Raw genomic sequence first — 27,118 nt, 5'->3', positions numbered from 1 at the left:
TAATTCATTGAGGCTTATCCCCGCTTTCTGCGTTGACCGAATATTCGCTATCCCTAAACGTTTTATTGGACTTATAATAAATATTCATGAAAGGGTCTTTTATAATATCTGTATAAAAATATTTAAACGTGCGCTTTTAAGCATTTTATTTAACTAATATACGAATTTAATAATTTTTGGGCTTGTGTACCCAAAGATGCCCCTTTGGGTACATAAGCCTGTGACTAAAATCTATTTAAGCTCTGTACGTCTGTCTATTTACCCGACAGAAGTATATAATTTTAGCACTATAGTAAATAAATAATATACATAATATTTATTGAAAATTTAAATATACTACTGGTCACCCTGTGTTCGACCATAATTAATTTAAAATTACAAGTTTGAACATTAGTAAGGTTCTGTTGTCAAAGACTATACTTCTATAATAATAAACAAAACAGTAGGTATATGCGTGTGTGTGTGTGTCAAATACATGGTAGTGTGTGTATTGTTTTTTTTTGTGGATTTCGCTGCACTCCTTCTCTATATAAATTATAAGTGTGCGAAATTTCATACTCATCATAAATTATTTTTTTATGCGTATGTATACGGATGTAATAGGTTTAATCGCGTAATCAATATAATGCAATGTTAATATAAATACAGGTATAAATAAATAAATACAGGTTGTAATAGAGCCTTACACAGTACTAGAGTTTTTAGTTAAACGAGACTTTTGCAGTGATTTTTTAATTTTAGGGTTTGTTTCACCGGTTGAGGATAACTTTTATCCTGTAAATAAGTTACGAATAGACTTTTTAATTTTTATATAACTAGGTCGTCAAACAAGCGTACGGCCTACCTGATAGTAAGTGATTACCGTAGCTTATAGACGTAGGCAATACCAGAAGCATCGTAAGCTCGTTGCCGACCCGATCCTCCATTCCCTCCAGGAGCTCTTGTCACCTTACTCAGTAACAGGAACACAAAACTGCTTGAAAGCAGTATTATTTAGCTGTGATCTGCGGTAAGGCAGAGGTATTACCCCAGTCGGGTTGCTCCATATTTTGAGCAGGAAATTTCCTGTGGCGCCCTGCTACAGTGAAACTTAACATTTTAACAGCAGCAGATCCGCAGAGCCATCAGGATATATTTCGCTACAATTAAGAAACTACAATATTCAGATTCACATTTACGAAAAGGAATATGCAATAAATATAGTGATATCCATGAATATGACAAATTTTTATCCGTTGAATAGCATCATTCGTCAAATAGTCTTATCAACAACTGACGAAAAAGGTCCTTAGTATAAGGAGGTCGGACTAAAATTCGACTTTCTTTAACCTTCTGCTAAAACTTTTTATATCAAAGAAATTAATGCCGTAAGTGATATCAAATTTAATAAAATTGCAATTCCAATTATTATATATACTTGTAAACTCCAGTCCACCGACCAAAATATATGGTATAATTTTGGTCGGTGGACTCACGTCTGCATTAGGGATACTAAGATAGAATAATGAGTTTTCTTAACGTAAGCTGCAGTAGTGTAACAAGTAAACGATCAGTAATAAAAATAAAAATCGGAATAACAAAAGCACGGGCATTAGAAGCCTGTGAACATAACTTTTTATATATATATAAAGCTCATATATATGTTATTTCTTCGTGTGTTTACTTTTGTATGGACGTATTTTTTTTTAATATTTTGTTCGTAGTATGTATATATGTATATATATAAGTATATCTCTGTATTTATATGCGTATGTTTATTTTGTTTGTACTGTTTTATAGTCCTACCTTAACACTTACTTTTTACTATTTTTACGCCTTAAGGTTGACTGGTAGATAAGGTTGTACGGCCTTAAGTCCGCCTTTTGCGCAACCTGTTATTCTCGATGTGTTGTTATGTTTTTTTTTTTGAGTTGTGTAATAAGGTTTAAATAAATAAATATATGTGTATGTAGCCTAAAGGTCAATACAATTACTTCCACGATTTTATTTTGGAGGAAAAAGTCAAGGATATAGAAACCTAATCGCCCCAAAACCGACACAAGTCAACAAGATTAAACGAAATAGCTTCGTGATCCCTCATCAACGCGAAACATTTAAGATTCTGCCAAACAAAGAACAAATTCAACTTACAGTTACAGTTGATCCTTAACGAAACTCTAGTCAATTAAAAGATACTTTCGAACTCGGCAAAAGGATAACTTTACCCAATTTTTTATTACTCAATCAATCACTGATGAAGTAACTTTGAGAATTAGGAACGCGGAAGGTTTTAAGCTTGTCCGAGTTACTCGTAAAGTAACAGGCTAAAGTTACCTTTGTGTTGTTGTTCGTGTAATGGCGTGACAGCCCTTTTGGGGCTTTAATGCATAATAATGGACCCGCCAGTGTAATGAAGTAAAAGCACGTACTAGCTGTTGAATATTAATTTTGTAGTGAAACATACCTTTATATTTTAGTATTTCTCTGTTTGACTAGTAACATCATTTTAAAATAATTAACCGCTTTACACTCAACGGACTGCTGTGTCGGGAACTGGAAACACATAAAAAAATGCCTGCATTTGATTGTTATTTTTTGTTTATAACTTAGAAATGGCATGTATGGAACGTAGTTTATTTCGACACCAGCTATTTATACTAAGCTAACTCATAAAAGTGAACTTCACAATAGAGGCTTATAAAAGGGAAAAACGTGATACCTTTTATATTAATTAAGAAACTTATTTGAAATTTGGTATCTTTAATAGTTAATTTATTCATTGCAATTTCACAATTTTTATTATTACAAAAAAAAAAAACATTTATTCAAGTTGCATTAAGAAAACCAACTTATCGAAAATTCGAGTTGGCGTAGTATAAATTGTTGGTGTCGATTTGATGATTCTTAATACATATCCACATTGCATTTGCCGTCTCCATTTTACTTATACGATTTTGTGTAGTCATCTCTTCCTACCACATAAGCACAGAACACTTTCTCCAAAAGGCCACGTGGAAAAATCACTGTTAAAAGTTTCTTGCAAGTAAGTGGGAGAAAATGCTATTGCATGTTTTTTTCCACGAAGAGGCCTTCGAACCATTACCGTAGCTTATAGGTGCATACAACAAGAGAAGCACTGTTAGCGCGTTGCCGGCCCTACTCCTGACCCTCCTCAAAAGCTATGACCGCCTTACTCACCACAAAAGCACAACATTATTTGAGAACAGTATTTTTTATCTGTGATATTCTGTAAGGAAGTACATCCTCAGCCGGGCTGTTCCAAATTTGGAGCAGGATAAATCCTGCTGCGCTCTACTTCAATGAAATGAATGTTAGTCATGGCTTCTTCGTAATATTTACTTTATACAAAAAGCTTGTATGTTACCCGGTCTTATCCATGGAATCATTCAATATCATGGATTTAAAAATCTCAATTTAAACACACTAAAAAGATCCACTTATATCCATTGACTTGTATCGACGTGTACATTGTAATTATATCTTAATTTTCGTTCAAACAGTATCAGAGCGTAAGAGTCATCCAACGTTCCGATGATACGGATAAAATACGACGGATTTTAAACATTAATTTCGTATTGAATAATTTCTGAGTTACGTTATCCGCGTATCGAATTTTCAGTTTCGACTTCATTAATCTGCGATTTTATGTATATTTTATGAAATAATCCGACTATATTATACGAATTAAAAATAGCACGGTGTCGTCTCCTGTCGAAGGTTTTCATTGTAATATAAAACTTTGAATAGTTACGGGTTTCTATAAATAACTCATTATAATCGGTACAGGCAATACGATAGCGAACGAAAGATTGTGCTACTGTAATAAACGCCGTCATTGAATAAATTGATATTCTAACCATTAACCAACCAGCGATGTTTTGTGGTTTGGTGCTTCGTTTGGCTTGATGAACAAATAATAATAATAATAATAAATATTCCTTACCTTTTATGCTTTACTGTACACCACAAATACGAGTATATTACAAACAAGGCATAAAGATAGTTAACTTACGGATAAATTAGCCATTTCATTCTGACAACCCAGACATAAAAAGGAAACTTATTATCTAAATTAGGTAGGTGGTGTAGTTGTATAATCAACATACATATAGATGTTTACATTCTAATACTTATAGAAAATACATATATAAATTAAAAGAATTATAAAAAAAATGATATATATTCTATCATCTAAATCTATATAGATTTAGAATGACGTAGTTCTTGACATAGTCATAGATTAACTTTTCAAACAGGAAGATTTCCTCAATTCATCTATTTATTTATGTGAGTTTAATAAATAACATAAAATAAAATAAATACATAAAAATATGATATATATACTCTATCATCTAAATCTATATTGATTTAGAATGACGTAGTTCTTGACATAGTGCGTCTCATATATAACTTTTCAAACAAAGAGGATTTCCTCAATTCAACTATTATTTATTTATGTGAGTTAACTCCTAAATTTTTACTAGGTTGACCGATTTAGTTGGTGCTTGTCTGAGGTCTGATTTAAACTTTATCGAGATCGAACGAGAAGTGTTAGAGTTATCGCTTATAACGTCTATTGTAAGTGACAACTCATAAAATTCATGTCGATGTAATTCGAAGTCGGATTTTTTTAAGTGAGTCTATTTTAAAGTTTATGGGAGTTTACTGAACGAACAATCTCGATACGTTTTTGTTAACGCCATCTATCGGAACCCATTAGGGTTACGATGTTACGCCGTTTTATAATGACGCCATCTTAGATAGATGGCGTTATTTGATTCGTCTATTTACCATTTGATATGTTATTAATCTTTTTCTTAGACTAGTAAGCCTTTTTTGTACCTATGTAGACAGTCGATCTGAAGGAGTAAACTCCAGTCGTGCATCGGAATTTTTTAAAATTTTTGCGGGTGAAATCGTAAGGATCGACTAGTTAGTTACTCATAATGCATTCTGGCTACTATAAAATGTACGTTATTCTCACTGAACAAAATGTTTCAGTTACTTATTTTGCGGTTTCTTGTGTAAAAGAGGCGTGCGTGGCCTCGTGTAATATTCAAAAGGTGGACTGTGGTAGCGAGGTAAGAGGTCAAGTATGGTGTGAATGTGTTATAAATATACTCAACTGGAATCCTGATCGCTCGTGTGCAAAATAAGATGGCATAACGCTATGACAACTATGTTTCAATAACAAATCGATGAAAGATAAATGACAAGATATTCGTGGCTTTTTAACCGACTTCCGAAAAAGGAGGAGGTTCTCAATTCAATTTTATTCTTTTTTTTATGTATAACTACTTCGGAACTTTTGAATGGTTAAACCGATTTCGATGATATTTTAAAAATAAATAGTGTTGCGTGGCACGTAGTCCCATTTAAATTTAATTGAGACCTGACAAGTACTTTTCACGTTATATTTAAAAACTAGCTGTGCCCGCAACATCGTTCGCGTGGAATTTAACAAAAAAGCAATTTTTCAGTTCGCAGAGTTATAAAATAAATAAATTTTTAAAATAAAAGTAGTCTAAGTTACTCCTTATTACATCAGCTATCCGCCAGTGAAAGTCCTGTCAAAATTGGTCAAGCCGTTTCAGAGATTAGCCGGAACAAACAGACAGACAGACAGACAAAAATTTAAAAAAATGTTATTTCGGCATATGTACTGTGTATACACCCATATGCATTTAGTAAAAAAGCTGTTATTTCAATATTACAAACAGACACTCCAATTTTATTTATTTGTATAGATGCGTATTTACTCGACTACTTTTTCGTCGACCTAGGTTATATCAAGCCGTACAACTTTTCACTGGGTTTACCGATTTTTTTTTTTTTTTTTTTAGTTATGTGATATATCCACAGGCTTATTATGCCCGTGCTTTTGTTATTCCATATATTGTTATTATTATTTTTTTTTAACATGCATCGGTACTTCACCGCAACTTAGAATCTAGAAGCCTTAATAACTAGTCTTAAAATTTCAAATTTCTAAAAGTCGACGCGAGTCCACTGACCAAGACTATTCTACATATTGCTTATTTTATATTCTTATATACTAATTATTTTTATTATATTTACACTTATTTGCTAACTAAAATATATGTACACTTATTTTCTAACTACAATATATGTACACTTATTTGCTACTTACAATGTACACTTAACCTATGTTATTGTTAGTAGTTAGGTACTTTTTTTTGTGGTTAGGAATCGTTTTATCCATTTAAATTTCATTTTTTTTGAATTTTTATTAATATATTATATGACTAATCCTATCTTATTAAGTAAATATATAAAGCCTTATCATTACAATTACATTATCCTATTCCTATACTATTACATTCAATTTTATTATTTATATTACTTACTTTACACTTTTATCTACGCATAATTTATACTTACAATACAATAATGTCTTCACACCTCTACATTTTTCAACATTTTGAGCACATTCTCAATGACGGCAGCATCTCTATGGTGAATGGCCATCTTGAGACTATGCTCAAGGATTTTCTTGTCCGTCATCTCCGCTGCCCTCGCCACAAAGCGACCAATTGCGTCGTCACGGTCGTCGGTGTAATAGACACAGGTGTTGGTGTGTCTAGTCACCGCGACTACAGCGTGCAGGGTTTACCGATTTTGATGATTCTTACTTTAATCAAAGGCTAATGCTTGTCGTGTAGTCTTGTTTAAATTTGATTGAGATCTAATTACTATTTTTTGAGTAATCTTTATCAAAGCGTATTTAATTAACTGTTTTGTAACCGACTTAAAAAAAGGAGGAGGTTACTCAATTCGACCGTATATATATATTTTTTAATTTTTTTATGTATGTTCGGGGATAGCTTCGTCGTTTATGAACTGATTTTAATTGTTTTTCTTTTTTCCTTTTTTTAGACTACAGCCTAAACAAAATTTTTGACACTAATTATTGAGTTTATCTTGAATGTGCATCATGAAAATACTACTAAAAAGATTTAAAATAATTTTATTATGATTTAACTATAAGAATAATAACTATTAATATACTACTAGAACAAAAGATATTTTTGTATTTAGTATATACAGTTTCTCTGTATGTGATAAAATACAAAATGTGAAATAAAATATACAGTCGTGAGCGCAGGTTGTAAATAAATAATTACGACTTTTCAGGAAACTTGCCCCAGTAACGTAAGACGTGTACACAGATTATGATATATATTTATAATTTAACCGCGGTATTATTACCGTAATTTACATAATAGATCATGGCCTATAAAATTTAAGGAAATTTATAGCAAATTCAACGAGCGTTACATATGCATTACCGTTAATTTACTGCCCGATAAGCGTATATAGTATTGATTGGGGAGTTACTGCAATATTTTTAATAAAATATATTTGTCAGTAGTACATGTGATTGAGTTTATTATAAACATTTTAAGTTCGAAATGTTATAATCCTCATTACAGGGATTAGGGGAGAAGGGTTTTCTTTCTTGAATGTTAGTTTTTTTTTCCTCAAGTTTTTCTCAATTTTATAAATCCTAAAAGTTCCATCAGTTCGTTTTTAAGATTTGTTACTTCTTGAGAGTAAGCATTGCAACGAGTTCAATGTATTACAGAATGAACTGTGTATAAATAAGCTGCAAGTTTTGTTTCAAAAGCGAATGAAACCAGACAGATACAATATATACTTATATAAAAGAAATCAGTACTGTGGCTATTGCCATAACCTATCATCGTAACATATAGTGAACAGTAACATTTTATATTATTCGTAATCATACTTTGAAATAATTGTTTGAGTTGTCTATAGAAATAATAATAATTGTGTTTGTTCGCATACAGTTTATTACATTCGTTATGCTGTGTGGTGTCGGCCGAGTAGAATAGCACCTTTTTCTGCCCGTGGAGGTCATAAAAGACGACCGAGGAATAAACCTAGCTCAAAATCATCAGGGTTCTGGAGAAGGAAAACTTTATTTGAAACCCGGAATGGGGTCTCCGTCAAGCATTCGTGGCGTAGCTCTAAAATACGAAATACTCCAGATTCAGACTAATGTCCCACTTCTGGGCATAAGCATCTTTCTCTTTGTAGAAGAAGGATTGGAAGTCGATTCACCATGCTGGTACACGGTGGGTTATGTTCCCTGAGTAAAAATCGCTATAAAGTATTTATAATAACAACCGGGACAGACAGCTTAACGCGCTCTCCGAGGCACGGTGGGGAGACCCACAAGGACAGACATCCAAACTGGAAAGAAATATTTGTATAAATACTATAATAATATCCATTCCGAGTGAAAATTGAACCTGCAAACAGTCGGTGTTTTAGGCGGCAAATTATTAAAATCAATTATGGTCAGTATATAAGTTAAGACGTGAATGAATTCATTGAGAGTGCTTTTTTACACTATAGCTACTATTATTACATGGGATTAATTAGAGCAAAGAAAGGAGAGATCAATGGAGCTCTACCGCAGCAAATGGAGTCTGCTAAATGCATTAGCCACTCTCTACTAAGTTACAGCACTTAATCTGGTTAAAAGTTTTTTAGTGGATATGAGACGAATTGTAGTGGTATCAATTTGGAGTATAAAAATTCTCCTATAATTTCCACAAACTTTAAATTTAGGATAAAATGGCAAAAAGTAATTGAACACGTAGCATAATATAAATCGTAATGGATAAGTGTAAAATATAAATTATCGAAAAATTATTTTTATAAAAAATATAAAAACAAAATGAGGTTTGATATTATCATAATAAAGAGAGTTCATATACATACGCCACAGTTTCAAAGCATAGACTAGACATAACACTCGCAAAGTTGTTACATCATATATATGTAGGATGAGGTATATCTCTCTCGCTCATCTTCTCTGAGTACTTGGTCTACTGTGGGCTTCAGTGGTCAATGTTGGCACAAGTAAACACAATTTATGATATCACCAATTTCTTATAACACAGGAATCTGGTGGTTCAAGGTGGTTGCACCGTTCGTTTTATATTCGTCAGAATAACTCGAGTAATCGAGTAGTGAATGAGGGTAGGTGACTATCGAACGATATGCTAGGTGGCATGCTCGGTGCATCTGTTGTTAACAAATTCCTTGCTAACTGCGTACGAAAGCGCAAGTGACGACATATATTAATACGCTAAGGTTAAGATGTTTGTCTCCCTTTTTTATAAAAAAAAAAACCTTACCATTACTCCACATAAATTATATAAGATTTTACAGATAATTGGTTATTCTACCAGCATTAACAACAAAAAAAAATATTATCGTTTTTGTTTTTATAAATTAATTAATAATCAAGAGCCTATTAATATTGTAATAGTAAAGTTAAGCGCTTTATAAAACCCAATAGCTAAATTAAGCGCCTGTTAGAAAATAATAGCAATGAATGGCACTAGAGCTAAATCTTTAAATTATAAAGGCGTCTTGTAGGCGTAAGGCTTTTGATGAAATAGGGTCGAGGGGTGCTCTTCCGTATGTAGATCGTTTTTTTCGGTTTGTGACATAATTTCACACTTTAAAGTTCATAATAAAAATAAAGCCTAGCTGGTGCATTGATTATAGGAAATTACGCTTAGTGAATTAGTCAATATTACTATATAAAAGGCCAAAAGGCTATAGCCTTAAAAATCTTCAAAATTGGTTCCTTGATTGGTTCATTGACGGGTTGTCTTATTTTATACTTAAATACTAGAAGAAAGAGTCTATCTGCCCAAGTAATTATTGACCACGCTTCAGCCTGTAATATTCCACTACTGGGCATAGGCCTCTTTCCCCATGTAGGAGAAGGATCAGCGCTTAATCCACCACGCTGCTCCATGCGGGTTGGCGGATATATTCCCTACTATGAGTAACGATCGCTATCAGGTGTACATGATAACAACCGGGACCTACGGCTTAACGTGTTTTCCAAGGCACTTATTTTATTTGACCACGCATCACAATTAAAATGATGAATAAATTTCAATGACATTTGGCTTAATTTGAGTTCATACTACGAAATGAGACACTATTTTTCGTGGTACTTTTCACTGATCTGAAAAATCAGTTAGGTTCACTGGGGATTAGGAAGAAAAACAAAATGAAAAAAGAATTAACTTTTTATTCATTGACGGGTTGTCTTATTTTATTCTTGACATCGCCAATATTTTTTTGGTTACTTCTGAAACCGAACACAAGTTATGGTCACTAATTGTAAGATATCCAAAGAATTTAAGATCCAAAATAAACAGAACCGTTTAAATAACGCACAGCTCATTTTTATACAACAAGGCATACGGTTCACCTGATGGTAAGCGATTACCGTAGCTTATAGACGTCTGCACCAAAATAAGCATTGCAAGCGCGTTTCCGACCCCGTCTCAAATTAACCCCCAGGAGCTTTGGTCACCTTACTCACCAACAGGAACAGAACACTGCTTGAAAACCGTATTATTTTCCTGCGATCTTCTGTAAGGTCGAGGTACTACCCAAGTTGGGTTGCTCCATATTTTGAGTCGGAAATTTCTGGCCGAGTCTTACCTCAGTTAATGCTTAATTTATCCTGGCGTACTTTTTGCGAACAACGCCAATAAAAACGCGTGTACAGTAAGTAAACTATTGTATACTTAGTTATATATTTGCTTTGCGGTTTCGCTGTTCGTTAATCTAATTAATGGATAATATAAATTAATATTACTATAATACGAACTAAATCAAGCTAATATTAGCCATGAGCTAATACCAAATTTTAGTTTCTGTAAATTTAATCCCATTTAAACGTGATTTCGATTTAGTTGGTAATATATTGAAATATCAGTTAATAATTAACTAATTAACAATGACATCTATACAAATAAATAAAATTGGAGTGTCTGTTTGTAATATTAAAATAGCCACTTTTTATTAAATGCATATGGATGTATACACTGTACATACCAAAATAACATTGCCATTATGACATTACAATGTCTGTCTGTCTGTTTGTTTGTTCCGGCTAATCTCTGAAACGGTTGGACCTATTTTGACGCGATTTTCACTGGCAGAGCTGAAGTAATAAGGAGTAACTTAGGCTACTTTTATTTTAGAAAATTTATTTTATAACTGTGCGAACTGAACCTTTTTTGTTAAATTCCACTCGGACGAAGACGCGGTCGCAGCTAGTATATTATATAAACCTTCAAATTAGAACAGTCGTTAAGGTTTAGTGGGAATAGTCTAATTAATGGTCGTGGTATTAATTCTCGCTGGGAGCAGATTTATCAATTCAAACGTTTCTTTCATGCCTAACATTTGTTTTAGTACCAGTTGTTATCATATTATACTTAATAATTGGATTTTTTGTAAAATCGAAGTGGAGCTATGGAGAATAATCTTCAATTCTTTCACGAGATTTATTAAAAAAGTTCGGATTTGCCGAATAGTTAGACGTTTATAAGCTGATTTAGTTTAAATATTGTTTAAAGTAAGACTGTTTGAGATTTTAGGGCATTTCTTGGGGTTAAACAATCAGACAGAACTATCAGTGAAAAGTGGTTACTGCCGCTTGGACAATATTGGAGAAAAGAAAACTATCCATTCGATGTTTAAAACTACCATATTATTAAACTCAGAGAAAACCAAAGGAAGATCATTTTACAGCCTAAAGAATGTATATAACTTTTGTAGTTATATTTTTGTTGATTCCATTAATCGTATCCAAAATTGATGTGAACCGAATCGCTGTCAGTTTAATCAGCTCGTTCGTGTTATTGTTATTTCATTAATTGATTAAAATTGCACGAACACAAACAACGACCGCTGCAAAATAGACATTTATTGACACAACAATTCAAGAGTAAATTATGATATCAAAGTTGGTTCACAGACGAGACAGATTTTTGGCGTGACCTGGAACTTCATTCTCGTATATTGTGTGTTTTTGGAACTTCGATACAGGAGTAAACCCTTTTTTATAGGACTACGACGCCAAATCAGCATACGGCCCAGCTGATGATAAGTGTTTAACGTAGCCTATAGACGTCTGTGACTGGAGAGTCACAGACGTCTATAGGAGAGAGAGGAGTCTCGACCTACCCCAGGAGTTCTGTCCACATTAGACACTATAGAAGCATAACATTTCTTGAGCAGTGTTATTTAGCTGTGATTTTCTATAAGTTTAAGGTACTTCCCTAGAGAATATTATGGTGCGCTCTACCCCAATAACTTGAGCTCTATACCTATAGTAATAAGATTTAAATCTCAATTTGGACTTGGTTGTTTAAGCTCTAACACCTTTTCTCTATAGGTTTTCATTGTATTTCTTTCATACGAATTACAACGGACAGTTTACAAACAGTTTGTAAATGTCCTACTACTTCCTAACGTCCTCTTACTGATAGCAAAAGACTCCTTCCAAGCAGAAGAACGGAGCCTAATCTATCAATTCGTACAACTCCGAGTCGGTGGAAACTTTACGTTTGAGTAACCTTCGTTATAAAGTGTCTTTTAACGCCCACTAAAAATGACTTTGTGGATTTTCCGAGCACGGCGAGGAGACACTCAAGGGTATATACCTAAGTTAGAAAGAAACATATTGCAAATACAAACTGCCATGAACGGAAATCGATACTGTGACAAATTGTGGCGAACAATTACCATAAATGATAATAAATGTTTACTGAAATATTTGAAAATTGAGTAAAATTTAAAATCTACATCGTTATTCGAACAAGAAAACTATAAAAATAAAAAGTAATACAAATTTTCATCTCTTACCACTGACCTACTTTTACAAATTTGCGCTTCAAATTTGTCACATATCCTTTACAATTCTGTATCCTTCCAAAATCAACTCTATATCTTTGGAAATAAAATTTAAAATCGTCGAAATAAAATATTAAGAATGCAAAATTCCAGATCTCATTTCGAACTTCCTCGTAGTAGTTTTGATATTTTAAATCAAAAATATAATTTTCTTCACCTCGCTACTTGAGCGAACTTAAAGGAGTTCTTTAGTAAATAGTTTTGTAGGTAACATTTTTTTTTTAATATTTATTGCATCTGTATTCACGGTGACAGCTTTTCTTTTCATTTAAAAATTGGAATACTAATTAGAATGAAGTTGATTCAGCTGGTTTTTATACTCTGTCTGCCTCAATATAAAAATGTTTATAGAAATATTTTTATAAATAGTCGTTATTTATATTAGAATACAATATGTAACTCTGCAATATAATATTTTTCTTAAATAGTACTAAAAATTCCTGACTCACTATTATACCATTGATTACCTTTATGAATTAAGCCAGCCAGGGGTAAGAATACCAGCAGTAGGAATCGGAATGTTATTAACACGAAAAAAAAAAACAGCACTACTCTGTATTTAAGTCACTCAAATGTAGAACATTTCTCATTTATCTTGCCATTTACATCACTCTATCTGAAATTGTTTACTAGGGATAGAATTTTGACTTAAGTGCCATACAAACTGTGGGAGATTGGAACTGGCCGTTAGTAAGTGGTGATGCATGTAATCTTGACGTGAATGCCCTCTTCAACCAGGGAAGTGCAATGAGGCCACAGTGTTATGATCGGGTCATGTAACAGGTATTGTTGATACTTTCTCACAGCAGCTGGCGCGTGAAGAACCAATACAAAATCAACTAACATCAATCGATGAAAGCGTGTGATCTTTAAGAATATTCCTATTTTTACTAGCTTGTCTCACTTTATGATGTTTCCTGTAGATGTAGTTTTTGATGTAAGTTTTTAGGGCGTTACGGGTACTATTATTACGTGGTTCCGTATAGTGGTGTCTTCAAAGTCACTGAAATATCGGGTCTCAAAACAATAATGACCTCGTCCCGTTTATTTTCAAAAGAGTAACTGCGGAGTTTCTTGCCGATTCTTCTCTGCAGAATCTACATTCTGAATCGGTGGTAGCTTTACTTCAACAAATATAATAATTTATTTTTAAAGTTTTAATTTGTAAAATGACGATTCGATAGTGCTCTTGGAGCCTATTTGAATAAAGCTATTTTTGATTTTGATTTTGATAATTGAAAGTATTGAAGTTTGTATATGGTGTAAAGACACAGCACATTATGTCAGGGCAGAACTGTAATACATTTGCACGTTCGAATCTACAACACTAAATCATAACGATAGCACAGGAACAGTAAGACCGTATTAACTTGAATTTAAAATAATAATAAAATTGCAATTTTAAACCATTATGCAATCAAATTACTGCCATACCCGTAATGTAATTGAACAATATAATTATAATCTATTAAGTAAGTGAGTGAAATTCGCGTAAACATTAGAATACAAAATATATCATAACTATACCCTACACAGGATAGATGAGACCAAAAAAAAAATTATACCGAATTTATCTATGGTAGCATTAATTCCCACTCAAATTTAAACTTTCCACGGAAGGGTCTCTGACGTCAGCCGCAACTGGTGAAATTATTATAACTTCTGGAACCCTAAAGTAAACAATGTTTAGTGGACCCGCATACAAGTTCTGATTGCTTAAAAATCCATGAAATTATTCACGTCTCCTGGATCTTTGACTCCAGCAGTAATACGTCTCCATCAACCAATAATTTTTGACTATTCTTTTATTAGTACATCGCTTCAGCCTGTAATATCCCACTGCTGGGCATAGGCCTCTTTCCCCGTGCAGGAGAAGGATCAGAACTTAATCCACCACGCTGCTCCAATGCTGATTTTTTTTTCAAAATACCCCCCCCCCCCCTCTATCCTTCTATGTCTAGTCCCTATGAGTAACGATCACTATCAGGTATACATGATAACAACCGAAACCACGGGAATCATCTGTATGGTCAATACAAATGTTTGTCATGTGCGGGAATCGAATCTGCAACCGCCAGTGCAACAGCCACAAACCAATGTTGTGACCGTTGCGCCAACGGGTCATTAGTACATAATCTTGAAATTTTAGTTAAATTTATAATTAGTAATATCATTTTGTCGTCGTCCAACTGCTAAGCAAAAACCTTATAAGGAAAAATAAAGAAACGATTAAAATTTACTATTACGCTTTTCATATTAACAAAGTTATTAAACTAAAGTCATTTTACAATAAGTTATTGGCGCCAACATTTGTCATTTTAGTCCTTAACGACTTGGAATCCAGTTATCCATGTCTAGACAAGTCTAATTTAAGTTCGAGATTCTTACTTTACGACTTGTTCTAAACTGTTTTCGCAACTTAAACTTTAAAGACAAGACTTCCAGTTTTTAGCTGTCTCCTGGATTATTGATTTCTATACAAAATTTTATTTTATAAAGATTTATTGCTGAATGTTCTGGAACAGCAACGGCATTGTATTTCTTTGTTTCTGGTGTGAGTGTGTATCTTATCTCTTAGTGTGACATGGACTTTCACACACATACTTCAATAACTAACCATCAACTGTAGGCATTAATGAATGCGATGCCCCTGGGGTGGTTGGTGATGACCAAAATGATCACAATAATAAAAGCATTAAAAATAAATTAGAATAAAAACAAGAGAAAATCTTGAGAGTGAGTGAGAGAGAGTAAGTTGAATAAAATAATAGTTAAAACAAAATATCACGCGATATTGCTAATAGATATTTTGATATAAAAAACAACACTTTTTAAAAACCAACAACAAAGTCTAAAGAAGAAAGCGTTCAAACAAACAATGTTAATTTCTTCTGCGTTATTATGTTAAAAAAAGATAAGAAGCAATTAAATTTAAGACGGTTAAAGAAAATGGAAGTCGTAATGATATCTGCAGCAAACAGCCATCAAATAAACACTTTAAAATAAAAGGACAATTTAGATAGAGAATACAATCTACATAAAAATTAATTTACATAAGAATCGTCTACTTTCACATGATGAATAAAGGACCTTACTTCTCAGACATAGATTAAATTAGAAGAATGAATTTCAACAAATTGTATATAAAATCGCGTTTCGTGTACTAGATCTTGTATATACGTGAAAAATTTATATTATTTATAAGAACTGCAAATATTAATAGCCTTCTTTTAATTTCATTTGATTTGAAATATATGGTATACTAGAGTTTTTGTTTCTTTATCATCATCATCATCACCATTTCAGCCTAATATAGTCCACTGCTGGATATAGGCCTCCACAAGTTCGCGCTATAAATAGCGTGAACTCTTGTGTGTTGCCCATAGTCACCACGCTGGGCAGGCGGGCTGCTGACCGCAGGGCTGGCTTTGTCGCACCCAAGACGCTGCTGCCCGTCTTCGGCCTGTGTATTTCAAAGCCAGTTGTTACATGGTTATCCCGCCATCGGTCGGTTTTTTAAGTTCCAAGGTGGTAGTGGAACTCTGTTATTCCCTAGTCACCACTTACGACACCTACGGGAAGAGAAAAGGTGGCTATATTCTAACTGCCGTAACCACACAGCATATTTCCCTATGTCTTTAGCTAATCACCAAAATTCTGAGACCACCTTTATAATATACATTCCGAACATAAATATGTAACAAAAATCAACATAGACAGCTCTTAGATGTACAAAATGAATGCTTTACCCGTTTTCGATCCCGCCTAAAACAAACAGTATCGAAAGTGTAGGAATTAAACACGTCTGAAATAGGAAAAAATAACTTTATTGATATTTTGAAGTCGTATAAAACAGGCAACGTAAATACAGAGTTGAAATTAAACACGGACAAAACAGATCCAGAAACCATGTTTAAAGTGACTTACTCGTAATGTCTAGTGTCTTAAGCCCAAACAGACAAACTGTCACTTATTTATAAATTGGAATACAATGCCTTTCAATACGAATTTGTCGATTTCGTTTGAGCTAACTCGAACAATATCAAATTTACATTTCGACTGGTATCCTGGTTATTTGGTTTTAGCCTAGCTATAAATACAAGCACGGACGTCTGTTACTGTTTGGGGGAAGCCTGTTTTGAAAGCTCTCGTGCTGTTGTTGTTAGGGAAATCACGAGAAATTCAGTTGTGATTAAGGGAGTTAGGAGGGAATGTTAAATTAAATGAAAATATCGAAACACTAGCATATACCCACGGCTTCGCTCACATTAAATTTGTTTTTAATAAAAAGTATTCTATGTTCTAATACCTTCAAGAATATGTGTACAAATTTTCATGATGATCGGTTAAGTAATTTTCGCGTGGAAGCGTAACAAACAAACTTACATTCACATTTATAATATTAGATACATAGTATATAACAAAGTCGCTTCCCGCTGTCTGTATGCTTAGATCTTTAAAACTTCGCAACGGATTTTTTTGCGGTTTTCTTAAGTAAATATAGCGAGTCTAAAGGAAATTTTATATGTATAACAAATGCATAATATAGTAGAGGAACACTTATAGTTTTTACAATCGTGCGAATCCGGGGTGGGTCGCTAGTAGATCTATACAAATAAATAAAATTGGAGAGTCTGTTTGTTATATTAAAATAACCGCTTTTTACTAAATCCTGGATATATACATGGTACATATACCAAAATATCATTTTTACAATTTTTGTCTGTCCGTCTGTCTGTTTGTTCCGACTAATCTCTGAAACAGCTGCACCGATTTTGACGGGACGGGATTTTGATGTAGTAAGATATAAGATGTAGAATAGCTTAGGCTACTTTTATTTTAGAAATTTATTTATTTTATAACTCTGCGAACTAATCAATAACTTTTTTGTTAAATTCCACGCGGACGAAGTTGCGGGCATAGCTAGTAATAAATACATAATAAATTAAATGTTTAATTATTACATTTCTTTTATATATTTGATGAATTTTATGTACTTCTACTTGGTGAATTATAGCAGAAGTCCCAATTTAAATATGTACAAGTATAATATTTTTGAACGGAAAAAGTGTTTAACCTGTAGTCTGCACTTGACAAGAAATTTATAGAAATAAATTTCTTAGCAAACCAGAATTTGAAAATAACCGATTCGTCATCATGAAATGAAATAGATACTTAGTATCAACGGTCGGCCAAGAAAGTGGTGTACCAGTTTTGATTTAGTTTCCTGGTCATCGAAAATTACAACAAGGTTCGTTATTAAAAGATATTACTGAAAGAGACATATAATGATGACGTAAACCTAATTGATAAGTATTCATACGTCATTATTATACATGACATTTTAAACTCTATTAGGTATAAGTAATATCGTTATCGATAGTCAGATAAAGATGGCAATAGAAGTTGTCAGATCAATCTGCAAGCGAAACTAATCTTTATCACCTATGAATCTGCAAGCGGTATTCAAGTTTAGGGTGATACACCACTTTCTTGGCCGACGGTACCTACGTGAAAATCGGTGTAACTAGATCACAGAATGTATTCCGTATCTTAGCAGAATTTGACAAACAGTGAAATGCCCTAGATATGTTAATATAGAAATTATGAATATTCATGGTTTTAGTAGCACTGGTTTTCATAATGTTACTTAGTAAATTTTAAAAGGATTTGTTAAAATTTTTGTCATCTGATTTTAACAGAATAGGTATTTTAAACTGAAATTTATTATTGTAAAAAAATATATATAGTATAAGAATAAAATACAAGTACACTTCAATGGAGTACGATTTCATTATACAATCGGCAAACACGGACATTTCTTCTTAGACGCTGGTCCAAAAAAATTTGGACGATTCTCACGAAGTCATTTTAGAACACAGCTAAAAATATTTACAACTCAAGCACTAAAATTTATGTGTTTTCACAATTTGCACACATTGTATACAATATTTATATTGTACCAGTACGAAGTGTAAACAACAATAGTTCACTCACCCGGCTTGATGCAGGACATGCCACAAGCTCCGTCACAGAGGCATTTCTTCTTTTTACTTTTGCAGTCTTCGTCCGAGGAGCATTTACGAAGACATTTTTGTCCCTGAATAAAATTTAGGAACTTAATAGCAATTCATCTTCAAAATATACTAAACTGTACATATTTAGCTGCTGAATCAAATCGTAATATGCATTATGATTGGAAAATTTTTGGCCAGGCTATATTATATTCAGCAACTGCCATTCAAAGCAGAATTTAAGGAGGCAAGACTATGTCATCGTTTTTGCAATGAAACAGCGCTCGTTTTTATGTAAGATTTATTTATTAAACATGTGGGTGAAAATGACTCGAACGATATATCATAATATACCTGTTTATACCTGCCACACCTGTAGTTATGACAGGAAAACAATAGACAACCGAACGTTTGCATTTTCTAAAGGCTTCATACATACGAATAGATATATATTAAATTATTCTTTAAGCTCGTAGTTATATCTATCTATATAAATAAAAATGAATGTTGCTAAGCGTAATGTTGCTAACCTCGAGAATGGTTCGAATAATTCGACTTTTTACGATTTACGATTCGTTTTTTTTGTATGTTCTTTAAGGCCCACGTAAGGTTTTAATACAAGAAAAAAATAATAATTTTTACTATTATCTTTTGACAGAACGAAGTCTGTCCGGGCAGCTGGTTTTTAAATAAAAATTATTTACAATTTTGAATTAAATATAGCCTGGTCAGCATTTTCAGGCAATCCTTTCGCGATTACTTTTCAAATATATTAAAATAAATATAAAACAATTTACATCCATTAAGCAGATGAAGTTCGCCTTTATTTCGGATCTCCTACTATTTAATTTTATTTCAAATCATTAAATAAAAATACAAATAAAATGTTTTCGTTGTAATGAAAATTTTAATCACAATCTAAGATTAATAATAGTTCTGTAACACCCACGGTCGCGAGTTTAATTTCCGTTAGGAAGGGATATTTCTGTACGCACGGTTCGTCTTTTTGAACAATATATTCATCCTCGTTTATTTCTCCATTTTGCCTCGGAGAGCTTGTAAAAATTTTAGTATCGATTGTTATTATATCTGATAGATAAGGGAATACCGATCTACATATAAAGAAGTATCTAATATAAGAAGTATCTATAATAAGATTATTTAGTTAACTCTCATGAGTAGCGCATTTCAAACGGCAATTGTACGCTACAAATACAAGCTTACTGTGTTTCTCGTTTTAAGAATTTTGTTGTAGAAAAATTATTTCATTGTTGTAAAAAAAATATGTAATGATTTATTAAGCAGGCTTACAAAGACTTTATTTAACCGACTTCAAAAAAGGAGGAGGTTACTCAATTCGACCGTGTATATATTTTTTTATGTATGTTCGGGGATAACTTCGTCGTTTATGAACCGATTTAGATAATTCTTTCTTTGTTGGAAAAGAGATATTCCAAGAGTGGTACCGTGATATGGAAACCAGATTCTGATGATGGAATCTCAGAGAAATCGAGGGGAACCCTCGAAAATCGTAGTGACGACTAGTGCGTTTGTTAATTTTTTTCGTCTACTTACGTTGTATGTTGTTGTTATTTGTCGATGTAATTGAAGTCGTTTTTTTTCGTTTGCTAGCAAACACATAGTTATATTATTATATAAATAAAACCAGGGGTTACTAGTAAGTAGTCACAGCAATAAATAGTCAATATTTGCAAATTCGAGTATTGAAAAAGGAAATACAGATGTCTAAGCTTTTACAAGTACTTACTAGTAGTGTGGCCTGTTCTTCATCCCTTGGGCACTGAGCTGAAGGAGAGTTCCTTGGGTTCTTGTAAATTCTGCCATCGTCATCTGCATCAGCTCTACTTGGTGTGGTCTCGTCTTCGTCCTCATCCTCCTCTGTCGTAGGACTTGGTAGGGAGGAGACTGGAGCAAATAGAAAATATATTTTGTTAATTTTACCAAGGCATGGCGCGGAAGAACGTATCCTGCTCAAAGTCTCAGGATGAATCATTGGAAGATCACATTACACGTCATCACGCGATATGCTGTGTGGTTACGACTGTAAAGAATATGTCTCGTGGTGCGTAACTTCCAAACAACTGCACATAATTGAATTTTGACTTCGTCGTAACAAGTCAACAATGTCATAATAAGGGTTAAATTAAAAAAAAAACCGACATATTCGTACAAAAATATAAGCCAGAGGAAGTTTGTCACGTTGGCAAGTTTTAGACAAGTTTTTCGATGCAAAAATGCACGAGAAAATATTCCAAAAGTGTCGTAAAGTGTCACCCTCAACACGATCTCAAAAATATTGCAATGTAAGTGTCTTGTAAATGTCCTCTTAAGAATATTGTCGGTGGTAAATTATTCTGCACTTACAGCGAGCGCGTTTCAACCGAAATAAAATCCTTAATTTTTAAACTATTTTTGAAGTTATACTTCTTTTTGCGTGTTAGGGAAAAATTATGAGAGTATATTTTTACCATGCGCGCGCAGACCGTCACAAAAAACCGACACCCTGAAGTTAGCTAGTCAACGAAGAAGAGGTTAGCAACGTGAAGTATGAATTACTTCTTACGTGCGTACATAAATACACACACACTTAAAAAAAGTAAACATTGTTTTTTATGTAAATCTAATTTTAAAAGCAGCAACGACAAAACTGTAATCCAATCTTTCAGTCTTCGCAAACTAAAATTCAAAGACTATTTATTCATTTACGTAATAAATAGTAGAAACTAAAATTACCATTAAATTAATTAAAATCCTATGTTATTATACAATCACGATTTTATAAATAACAAAGATGTGTTTACCAACGTTGGCTTTTATTATCCAACTTTAAAAAAAAGGAGGAGGTTACTCAATTCGACTATATATATAATTTTTTTGTATGTTCGGGAATAACTCCGTCGTTTAAGAACTGATTTTGATAATTCTTTTTTTGTTGGAAAGGAGATATTTCTAGTTTGGTACCATGATAAGGAAACCAGGATATGATGATGGGATCCCAGAGAAATCGGGGGAAACTCGAAAATCCGCATAACTTTTTACTGGGTGTACCGATTTTATTTTAATGATTTTTAATTTAATCGAAAGCCTGTATTCACTTGACTATTTTTTCATCTACCTACGTTGTATTACTTGTCGATATAATTGAAGTCAGTTTTTTTCGTTTGCCTGCAAACTAGTGTTGCCCAAATGCAAGAACAAGACGAGACTTAGCCAGTCTTGGTCTTGGTCTTGCGCCAATACACCTGGTCTTGGTCTTGGTCTTGGTCTTGCGCTCCCAGTCTTGGTCTTGGTCTTGGTCTTGCAGCAAGAGTCTTGCAAGTCTTGCAATTACCTATTAGTCTATTACTATTTATTAAAGTTTACTTTAAATCTTAGAAAAACGTATTAGAATTGGAACATTGTGAGCTTGAATTAACATAGCCATAGTAAAGATCAAGCAGATTAATAAATAACTGAAGATTTGATAAGAAATTCGAAAAATCAACTGACCTATATGTCGTTTTCCATGGAAGTAACTGTTTCTTAATAAACATTTATGATTTATAAGCTTACATTTGCTAAAACATGTAAAAAAACAAATTAATTACAATAACTTGACTGTATTTTAAAGAACAATACTTATCTGTCTAGAAAGAGATTGAACCCTCAACTTATAAGAAATTTAATAAAAGAGTTTTACGATTTATCATTTATTTGAATAAAAAATAAAATACAACACAAATCAACAGCTTTATCATTAGGTTATGATACTTTATATCAATTTTTTTGACCAAGAATTAATACAAAGTAACCATCTGGCTGACTCATCACTTAACCTATTTCTATGTTTTCTAATTACTAATGATGCTTTAGAAAATAACCTCTCAGCAGGTACTGAAGTTGCAGGTATTGAGATAAAATCACGGGCCATTTTCGATAAAATCGGATACTCTGTCTCATGCGTCCTCCACCAATCTAAAATGTCTTCCGAGCTGGCAGTTCTTGGTTTTCTCAGGTACTCCTCCAACTCGTCTATCACTAAGCCTTGAAGACAAGATCCAGATGACGTCGAGGGACATTCATAGAGTTTATCAAAGTCTATTACGTCTTCATCTTCATCACATACTTTATTTTCTTTTTCTGGTAATTCCAGAGATTTGTTCAGTGAGTGTAGACTTTTATATTCTTCATAAAGTTCATTGAACTTGCGCAGACTTTCTGTTTTAAGTTGCTTCCCCCACATTGTCAGGTCAAAAGTCTGAGCCTTATGCCTTGGGTCTAAAATTAAAGAAGTACAATAAATCCAGTTGCTCTTCTTGTAATGTTTAAGCATTTTGTCTCGAGCTGCTTGGAAAGCTAGAATGAGCCTTTCATCCACTTCAGATCGATTAGGTTTCTCATCTGTTTTACCATGGATTCAATTTTATCTAGCAAGAGATTGAATGATACAATGACTAGCGGTAATGTAACATATTTGTCTCCACCAAGTTTTGTACTTAAAAGTTTAAAGTTTATTAGAAATTTATGTAATTTTTCGAGTACCTGCCATTCATTAGCTGTGATTTGAAAATCATTTAATTCGGTGACAGAACTGCACAATATGTCAATGCCCGCTCTCACTTTTAAACCAAATCCAATCATATCATGTGTGGAATTCCATCTCGTTGGACAGTCAAGAATGGCATTTAGATTTGATGGCACGCCAGCTGCTTCACAAGCAGACTGAAACTTCTTCTTCACTATCTCACTTCTTTTTATTTTACTGGAAATACTGCGTAACTTTGTTACAGATGTACGCGAGTCAGCAATATTTGGTGCAGATTCTTCATCTTCCTCATCCTCAGTTTCGTCTGCATAGTCTTCGTACTGCTGATCTTGCGCGTTAGTGTCAGGCTCACAGTGTAATGCTAAGGTCTTTAATAAATCTTGTACACCAAGGTTTAAAATGTGAGCAAAGCACCGGAAATGTTGATTGTCTGAATCAAAGTGTGGCGGCAGCTGTTTGCCCAGTTCATACATAAATTTGGTATTTGCAGTTGCGTTGTCGACCGTGATACCTTGTATTTTATCAATTATGCCATATTCCAATAAACATTCATGGAAAATCGTTGCAATATCTTCCCCAGTATGTCGACCGCGTGATGGTATAAAATCAAGAACTACAGATTGATACTTCCATTCGTTGTCTATATAATGAATAGTAACCCCGTAGTAACTCCTACCAGCAATTGACGTCCACCCATCAATGGTAAAAGACATTTTAGATGATAATTGTTGAAGTCGTTCCTTGAGATTCAATTGGAGCTCTTCAAATCGCTCTTTGACTTTCCTTCTAAGTGTAGACCTTTTAGGAAACACCATATTAGGGCAAATACATCGAAAATATACTTGTGTAGCTTCGTCATCGAAAAATGAGAAGGGAAGATATTTTTTCACCACCCAATCAACTGTAGCTGTCGTGATGTTGTCACTGCTGATTTCCGACTGAAACAAAACAATAAATCTTGTGTTATTATTTAAAACATACTAGGTTTGAGCGTATAAGAGGAGGAGGTTTGTTGTTGTTAAATCGAGAAAATCGTTAAATTGATATTTGTTATATTAAGGTTGCACTGTACTGTAATTTACCAAAATAAAGTACTTAGTTGTTACTGGCCGATTAAATGAAAATATGGGTGTTTATAAAAAATATTTAAGACGATAATTTTACATACTTAATATGTCGCACCCCTAGATGAAAACACCACTAACTCAAAAATACTTACGTAAGTTAATGGCGTTTTTGAAAGTATCGCATGAACGCAGAGTTAAAATTCTTTTAACTGTTAAAAAAATATTCTTACCTGTCCACTTCTTCCAGCGTTTACTAAAAAGCTTGTGATATCTCCACTTAATTTTGGTTTAACAGGAAGAAATATTTCTGATTCCTTTTTGTGGAAAGATATTAGATGTTTCCTTAAGCCTGAAGTGTTTCTGTTTTTCATTTTTATTTCAATCTTTTTATGTTGGCACAATTTACAGAAGGCAGTTTGGGATGCATGAATTATTTCGAAAAACTCCTCAAATTTGCTTTTGGGTCTTTTAGATCTGTGACTCAAACTCTCGTTACTCGGACTAGAATAATTTGAATCTTCGTCACTCATTTTAAATTGTACACGTGATACGTTTTTAGAAAACAACGAGAATTAGTAAAAACAATTATTAAGTTAGACTCGAAGCATAGCTCAATTGGAAATGACTGGAATTAAAATAATTCCTTTATTTATAGTACGTTTCCTTGCTTTCTACCGCGCCGCCTCGCCACGTGCCGGCTCTATGAAAAGGATGCCGCCGCAAATCAAACAATGCCGCGTGCGGCGTACAAACACACACTAAATATTACCTACTTGTACAGACGCGACGCGTGAATAAAATATATGTAAAGAATTAGTGCCAATCACTATTCTTTACATATAAGTGAATGTTTTGGCGTACATCTATACTAATATTATAAAGCTGAAGAGTTCGTTTGTATGTTTGATGACAGAAGTTTTAAAATAAATAAATAAGTCCTGAACGTCACTATACCTCCAAAGTTACTATTCCTCGTGGACGAAGTCGCGGGCACAGCTAGTAAATACTTACTCTCATCATCTCTCTCAGAGATATTCGGGCTGGTAAGTAATACAAAACTCTTATCGCAGGCTTTTTATTTTATTAGTAGGTAAGTACCTACGCTTTTTATATTATTTTATTAGTTTTTTAGAATTTTTTTACACGTTTCAAGTATATTTAAAAGTGGCTACAATATTTATTAAACGGGTGATATTTGAACACTTTTTGCTATTTTTTCTTGTAAAAACTTAAGAAATATAATGACTAAATGTACAATAATAGTACCTAAGTAATTAGTTTAAAACCATATAAGTAATCAATATTATAATATATACTTACTAGAATGAATTAATATGACATCTACTACCTATCCTTACCATTTTATCCTAATCATAATACTACTTGCGTGATCAGTATAATGTATTCATTTTCATTCTAAGCACTCTGAAACTTATTTATTCTTTGGAACACCTGTAGGTACTCTTAAAATTCGAAATTATTTTGCATGAGTATACATACCTACGCCCTATGGCGGCAATCAAATAGTGTCAAATGTTATGATTTCGGCGTGGCGGCAACGATTGTTTTAGATTTCAAAAGAAGCCGCCGGCGCGTGTATCATAACCATGTACTTCCGAAAAGCGGCAAATTTCTTTGAGAAGTAAGTACAAAACCTTTGATGCCGCATTATCAAAGTGCCGATGGTTAAAACATAACTATGCATGCACTCAGTTTGATTTTAATAGATATTTTTTTATTCGCTATGTTTATGGTATTAGTCGTAATGCGCATAGGTCCAGTTTTTCATATTCTTTGATACAGTTTTTTGCGTCTCATAGAATTCCTAAGCGTACCTACCTATACAACGAACTGTTACACCTAACTACTCAGTGAAATAGCGCTAAGTCCTAGCTGCAAGACGCAAGAGTCTTGCAGGCTATGTCTTGTTCTTGCTCAAGTCTTGCACGGTCAGTCTTGGTCTTGGTCTTGCTAAAAATACGCGGTCTTGTTCTTGGTCTTGGTCTTGCAAAAACGCAAGAACAAGACCAAGACTGCAAGACCAAGACTGAATTTGGGCAACACTACTGCAAACATAATTATATATGACACAATTTAGTATAATTAAAATGTTGCATTGATAATTATGCAAAATGCAGGTTTTTTATTTTCTTAACAGAGTTATAATAATACACGACTGTACTGAGATATTTCAGAAGTGCTTTTAAAGCTACTTATTACTTATTTATCACTTTTTTTTAGTTAATTTGTTTAACGCATATGCGATGACAATAAAACATTATTAAATACCACTACTTCTTCTATTTTTCTGGGAAACTGGTTTATGCGCTTCAGCCTGTAGTATCCCACTACTGGGCATAGGCCTCTTTCCCCATGTAGGAGGAGGATCAGAGGTTAATCTACCACGCTGCTCCAATGCGGGTTGACGGATATATTCCCTACTATGAGTAACGATCGCTATCAGGAAACTGGTTTATGCTAAATACTTTTTTTAGTTTAACAGACTGACTACATTCATATATGGACTCTTTTGTTTTTAAATAAGTTTTTATCTAAGAATACAAACATTTTGTAAGAGTTAAGACGTTAGACATCTCGCTTCGAAACTTTGTTTATAATTCAAACGACAACCGTATACTGTAACTTATATATAAATTCAAACCTATGTACACATTTATTTTATGTGTATATATGTATTGATTTAT

At 33.3% G+C, this 27,118-nt stretch overlaps 1 protein-coding gene across 1 annotated transcript in view; it reads right to left on the bottom strand.

Annotated features, from left to right (window-relative positions):
- Positions 1–27,118, bottom strand: part of LOC123665587 — a 160,973-nt gene that overhangs the window by 77,790 nt on the left and 56,065 nt on the right. Inside the window, exons 2-3 of the mRNA XM_045599872.1 lie at positions 20,569–20,726; positions 18,784–18,886 (exon numbers count right to left, since the gene is read on the bottom strand). Of these exons, the coding sequence (XP_045455828.1) occupies positions 18,784–18,886; positions 20,569–20,726 (261 nt within the window). The remainder of the gene's footprint in view (positions 1–18,783; positions 18,887–20,568; positions 20,727–27,118) is intronic.

Source organism: Melitaea cinxia, chromosome 24 (genome assembly GCF_905220565.1).
Source record: "Melitaea cinxia chromosome 24, ilMelCinx1.1, whole genome shotgun sequence".
In the NCBI taxonomy this organism is placed as follows: Eukaryota; Metazoa; Arthropoda; class Insecta; order Lepidoptera; family Nymphalidae; genus Melitaea; species Melitaea cinxia.
Note: the sequence above shows the minus strand (reverse complement) of the source record. Positions and strands in the feature narration are given on the sequence as shown.